Below are 6,673 nucleotides of genomic sequence, written 5' to 3' on the forward strand. Positions count from 1 at the left end.
CGGCGGTGCTCGGCTTTGTGTCGCCGGTGCGACCGGCTGGGCTGAGGCGGCGGGCGACGGGCGGTGCGGCCGGCGACAGGCAGCGCGGCGGGCAGCCCGAGGGGGCCAAGAAGGGGCGGAGGGCGCGCGGCGCGTCAGAGCGAAGGGCGGGAAGCGCCATGGAGGCCGATGGGCCGCGGCGGGGGAAGGACGGCGGAGAAGCAGCCGCCTCATGCCCCAACCGGCCTGGGCACCCCCGGCTGGAGCCGCACAGCGAGGTGTGGGGGGACACGGTGGAGATCAGGTGTAATTGCTCAGGGCTGCGCTTCGCCCGCGGCGGTAGGAAGCTCCGGGCTGTGGAGGCCGCTCGCCCCGGCGGTGGTGGTGGCGGCGGAGCGTACCCTGCTCACCTGCAGGAGAGGCAGCGCACAGAACACACGGGGGAGATGAAATGGGATATTAAAGTTATCACAGTTAGGATTTTGTAATGATGTGCCCCCATTTCTTAAATGCATAGAACCAGAGAACGGTTAGAATTCGAAGGGATCTTAAAGACCACCCAGCTCCAACCCCCTGCCCTGGACAGGGACACCTCCCACCAGCCCAGGTTGCTCCAAGCCCCCTCCAACCTGGCCTTGAACCCCTCCAGGGATGGGGCAGTCACAGCTTCTCTGGGCAACCTGGGCCAGGCTCTCACCACCCTCACAGCTCACCCTCTTCCCCACATCTCATCTCCATCTCCCCTCTTTCAGTGTCAAACCATTCCCCCTCGTCCTATGGCTCCCCTCCCTGATCCAGAGTCCCTCCCCATCTCTCCTGTAGCCCTTTTAGGTATTAGAAGGCTGTTGTAAGGTCTCCCTGGAGCCTTCTCTTGTCCAGGAGAGGAGAAGGCCTTGTTTGAACTTAGAGCAGAACTGCTCAAAGCCATGCAAGGAAGCATGTTACTATTCCCTGTATGTCCCTTCCAAGTGTTATTATTCCATGCCTGTTTCTCTCTACGCTCTTTTCACTTTTGTTTTCTGTCTACCCTTTTGCCCTCATCCCCGCTCATTACCTGGGAGACCTGAATCTTCGGCCGCTGCCCCACTTTTGAGTCACTATTTCGCATCTGTCAGGCAAAACACGTCCCAGTTTTGCCTCAAATGCTGCGCAGAACGGCTGCTCCTTTTTACTGCACGTGCCTAATTTGTTTTTGAAGTGATCTGCCCACGTGCTGCACGCCATGCAGCGAAACTTCAGCCTTTCAGAAAGGACAGGAAAGTGGGGGAAATCACTCTTCGCCTGTTTTTAAAGCTGCTGCTTGTAGTCTTTAGTCCTAGGTGTTATTAACTAGTATTTTAACAGTCATTACAGATGACACACAAGCTGTGCTTCAAACCATTCAATACTCTGAGGCAACGGAAACATCAACCACTGCCTTTTTGTAAAATTTTGTCAAAAATAACAAGAAGGCCTGCACACCTTCCATGTTTTATCTGTTTCACACACACATTGTCTGGTTTCCATGAAAGATACATGAAAATAACTGATCCCTCATGAAAATAACTGTACCCTCGACACCTCTGAGTTACACAAAGATTATTATGAAGAAATATTTTATAACAGATCTACCTACTCCAGACCTCAAAGCCCTGCATGATCCTATTCTGCCTCTGGCCAACGTTATCACAGCTCACTAGATTTGCTAAATAAACTGAAAATACAGATTCATCGCAAGAAGATGATAAAAGTGCCACAGGAAAGAGAAAAGAAGTACTGCACGTAAGAACAGTAACTCAGGCAGCTGGAGCAGGATGAAGCTAAGTTTTGAGATACTCCCACTGTACATGGATATAGGGCGAGTTATGAAAGAGAGTGCTTAACTTTGAAATTCAGAATTTATTTACAAGTTTTCACTAAAAAAAAAAAAAAAAAAAGAAACAACAGAAAACTCCCCTCCTGGATATACTCTATACTGCCATCGAAAATGATTAAATCCATTTACACATTTTACAGATTTATCCGTGTATACAACAGCGTATGCTTTAGTCATCAAGACGCTGAAAGAAGAGAGGATAAACTAAGCTGTTTTAAAATAATGAAAACTGCCAGGTTTCCCGTGGCTTCCCCCTCCTTAAAAATAAGCTACAACAATTCAGCAGAGGAACAGACTTTAAAGAGTTCTAACTTTTCTTTAAAAGTACAGGAGAATCAGCTTTCTTCCAACCAGACTTGCTACACAACGTTGGACCTAACCCAACAGCCTTAACTGGGGCAAGATCTGTACCAAACCAATTAGCGACCATCTCTGCCACAGAACTGCGAGGTCATACCCTCTAGTTTCACTTTTCAGTAAATTGTTAATTTAACGAAGGAAGATGGAGGGCGAGGGAAGAAGGAGGAGCAATAGAGGAGGCTGCAAGTTTTAACAGAAGTTAAGAAGGTTAACACACACTTTAAAAAGTATAATAACTTCTGACGGAACAGTAACAAATGCTAATTGCTAATTATCACCTGCTAGTCTAGATTAACACAGAGTTGCCCAGCTTCAGGTACAACGTTTTTAAAGATTTTTTGCATAGCAATCGCCCCTATTTTCAACCTACTTCACCATCAGCACCAAACATTCTTGGATTTGGACAGTCTTTGTGAACACCAAGGAGAAAAATCCCATTCTCCATCAACCCGGGAAAGTTTGATTTCTGAAGTGAAGCGAATCAGGTTTTCACCCAGCAAGTTTTGTCTCCCTCAGCATCACAGCCCAACTTCAGCAATTTATATCGCGTTTTCAGAGCCCAATTCGTATCAAGTAGCATCGTGTAGTCACTGAAATTAAAAAAACGAACACTGTTGTTTTCCTTAATGCACAAATTAAATCGCGATGTCTACTGAAGGAAATTAATCCCTGAGTAACGAGAGGTTTTAAGACCGCGTCCTATCGACCGTCCCCGCAACGCGCGCTCAACAGCCGGCGCCAATCACAGGCAGAGACACAACTCGTCAGGAGTCCAGTATATTCATCGAGTTGCAACGCGCTCGCAACAGCCGGCGCCAATCACAGGCGGCGACACAACTCGTCAGGAGTCCAGTATATTCACAGCGTGGTGGCATTGATCCCCGCATCCCGTCCAATGAAACTGCATGTGAACGGTTGGAAATAGGATTAAATAGAAACAGAGTGTCTTTTATTATTTTAAGTCGAGCGTCAAGCTGACAGCTAAACCGTGCTGGATCCCAGGAAACTCAGGAGCGGTGGTGAGGAGCAACTCGCTCTTCTTTGGGGGTCCACAAGTGGCTTCCACCGGGTATCTTCAACCAAACAACAGGAGGAGAACGATTGTGATGGAGTTCACGGCTATTAATGGCACTGTAGGAAGAAAGAAAAAAAAAAAAAAAATAAAAGAGCAATTGTGAACATCATCGTCTGGACATCACAAAGAGACAGAACTCCTTATCTTGGGAAACTGCCTTTTAAGGACCAAAATCAGTCAAAATTGTAAAAACACACTGGATTTTCATACGCAAAAATCGGGATTAGTGAAAGGAGCCAGTATCAAAGCCTGGGATACTAAAAATTAGGAAGCAACAGCATAAATATTTGTATACGGCCCATCATGTTGTAACTTTGACCCAAAAAAGGTCCTTCCTCCAAATGAAACCAAACCACCTCAAAGTCGGTTTCTACCCTTGGTTTCCCTGCAATTTAGAAGAAATGTATCAGTTTTCACTCTGCAGTGAGCAAGACAGGTGAGATTTGTTAATTTCTGTTGTCATCACCTATATAAAGAATTTTCATGTGCTTTATGGTAAAAACCCTGCAAGTTGCTTACAAATTAAGACTTTTTTTTTCCCCCACTATTGTTTAAGCCACGTAAACCTGGATTACCTTTAGGAATCCCAGGAATTACATTTTCCCCACAGGTAGTTCATGTAAGATTGAATTTAGCCAAGGTGAAGCTAATTGCACGCTATGATTGATCACTAAGCTTCCACCCAAACTCCAAGGAAACACAAGACACAGCAGTGGCACCACAAGCCAGAGCCTGCGTCGGGGAATGTTTTACACTACATCAAGCTGAGGGCACCTTAGGTGGGACCTGCGTCCTCCTCTGCAGAGCCCACACACGGAGAGAGGAACCCGAAGGAAAGACTGACTGGAAATGATGGGCAGAAATTTCGCCTTTGCAAACCTCATGAAGTTCAACCAGGCCAAGTGCAGGGTCCTGCACCTGGGCTGGGGCAATCCCAAGCACAAATCCAGGCTGGGCAGAGAATGGATGGAGAACAGCCCTGAGGAGAAGGACTTGGGGGTGGTGGTGGATGAGAAGCTCAACAGGAGCCAGCAACATGCTCTGGCAGCCCAGAAAGCCCCCCGCACCCTGGGCTGCATCCCCAGCAGCGTGGCCAGCAGGGCCAGGGGGGGATTCTGCCCCTCTGCTCCGCTCTGGGGAGACCCCCCTGCAGGGCTGCCTCCAGCTCTGGGACCACCAACAGCAGAAGGACAGGGACCTGTTGAATGGGTCCAAAGAAGGCCAAGGAGATGCTGTGAGGGCTGGAGTCCCTCTGCTGTGAGGACAGGCTGAGAGAGTTGGGGGGGTTCAGCCTGGACCCAAAGGTCCAGGTTCCAGAGACCTTATAGCCCCTTCCAGTCCTTAAAGAGGCTCCAGGAAAGCTGGGGAGGGACTCTGGATCAGACAGGAGAGCCACAGCATGAGGGGGAAGGGTTTCAAACTGAAAGAGGGGAGATGGAGATGAGATCTTGGGAAGAACTTTGCTGTGAGGGTGGTGAGAGCCTGGCCCAGGTTGCCCAGAGAAGCTGTGGCTGCCCCATCCCTGGAGGGGTTCAAGGCCAGGTTGGAGGGGGCTTGGAGCAACCAGGTCTGGTGGGAGGTGTCCCTGCCCAGGGCAGGGGGTTGGAATGGGATGGTCTTTGAGTTCTCTTCCAACCCAAACTATTCTGTGATTCTATGAAATATCAGCTCTTTGATAAAAAAGTCAAAATTCCGATGTAACTTCATTAAAGCACAGAAGGAAAGCTTTACAGGCAGTATTGTTTAAAGAGAAGACGGTCACCTTACCTCTCATCACGGTGCGTACGGATCGAATGAGGTTCGTTAGCTGTGCTTTAATTCCTGGTTCCTCTCCAAATCCTCCAATCCCTTGGTCACTTCCCCAGCCCACTGTGTCACACCAAAACCACCAGACATGTCAGAAAAAACCCAAAACCATAAAATAAGCGATACTAATGAGTGATTTATCTTGATTACGGTTATGAGTAACATTAGTAAAAACGAAATGCTATGTGCTTTAATTCAAGATCAGGTTTTAAAAAAAACATACTGAAAATTGTTAAACCTTTTAATGAATGCCACAGTAACGACAGATCGATGGTTCTGTAGAGGAGACCCTTTAACTTTTAAATACACCACAGTTCCCAGGGCACCAGAGAAATAAATGAGTTTATTTGGGCTTTGTAAACAAAACAGAAACCACCCACCAACATAAACACAATCAATCTGTTCCTCGTCCTCCCCCTCACTGGCCACCCTTCCCACCTGGATGAGCTTGGGAACATCTCCTTTACGAGGAGAGGTTGAGGGACTTGGGTCTTTTGAGTCTGGAGAAGAGCAGACCGAGGGGGGATCTGATCAAGGCCTAGAAATACTTGAAGGGTGGGTGTCAGGAGGATAGGGCCAGGCTTTTTTTGGTGGTGCCCAGGGACAGGACAAGAAGAAGTGGGCACAAACTGGAACATAAGAAGTTCCATCTCAACATGAGGAGGAACTTCTTTCCTGTGAGGGTGGCAGAGCCCTGGCAGAGGCTGCCCAGAGAGGTGGTAGAGTCTCCTTCTCTGGAGACATTCAAACCCACCTGGACACGTTCCTGTGGGACCTGCTCTGGGTGGCCCTGCTCTGGCAGGGGGTTGGACTAGATGATCTCCAGAGGTCCCTTCCAACCCCCTATCATTCTGGGATTTTGGGAGTTGGTCCCAGGCGAATGGGGACCAACAAGTGACTCGACCCCTCAGTCGCCCTCCCCACCCCTGCCTGCTCCTTGGAAAAGCAAGAAAACACCCCAAACCCACCCTGAGCAGACCCTTCCCCACTGAACCATAGAGGAGAACGGGAAAAGGGGACCACTCTCAGCACTCTGGTCACAAAGCTGAGCTCAGCCTGACTTGGAGAAGTCTGGATTCTCCAAATGGGGAAATGCTGGGATCATTTTTTTTTGTTTGTTTTCTGTGTTTTGCATATTTTTGTGTCAATGGCTTTTCTGTGTTTATTTCTTTTTTTTTTTTTTTTTTTTTGTTTAGTCACCTTTTGAAGGACAAGAACGATCCAGCTTTGGTGATGGTGGGGGGGAGATGGATCTTTGGTACCGTTGGGATTGCAGGAGTGAAGACACCCCCCACAACCCCCCACCCACCCCACAACCCTATGGCGAGGAGATGGAAGAACCCACCTCACCGTAAATCACGGGAGGGGGCGGGGAGGAACGAATGGAGACGGAAGAGTAGGAAAAAAAAAAATTAAAATAAAGGAAATTATGGGAAGAAAAAAAAAAGAAGAAAAGAGACAAAGAGACGCCGAGGAGCAACCCCACCAGGCAGAAGGTCCAACCTCAAGAAGGGCGACACCCGGTAAGGGAAGGCGGCGGAGGAGAAGGTGGGGGGGGGCGGGGGAAGGCGGCGGTTTGGCCGGGCCTACCCCGGGAT

The 6,673-nt window shown here is 48.7% G+C and overlaps 1 protein-coding gene across 1 annotated transcript; it reads right to left on the reverse strand.

Moving 5' to 3' along the window:
- Positions 1-3,032: 3,032 nt before the first annotated feature.
- Positions 3,033-5,166, reverse strand: IER3IP1 (immediate early response 3 interacting protein 1; the record flags this gene model as incomplete). The annotated part of the gene is made up of 2 exons (XM_014953465.1): positions 3,033-3,325; positions 5,037-5,166. Coding segments are annotated over 2 exons (186 nt in total), but the record flags the coding sequence as incomplete, so codon positions are not given.
- Between the last annotated feature and the right edge of the window lie 1,507 nt (positions 5,167-6,673).

This window comes from Calidris pugnax, unplaced genomic scaffold (genome assembly GCF_001431845.1).
Source record: "Calidris pugnax isolate Ruff unplaced genomic scaffold, ASM143184v1 scaffold260, whole genome shotgun sequence".
Classification (NCBI taxonomy): domain Eukaryota; kingdom Metazoa; phylum Chordata; class Aves; order Charadriiformes; family Scolopacidae; genus Calidris; species Calidris pugnax.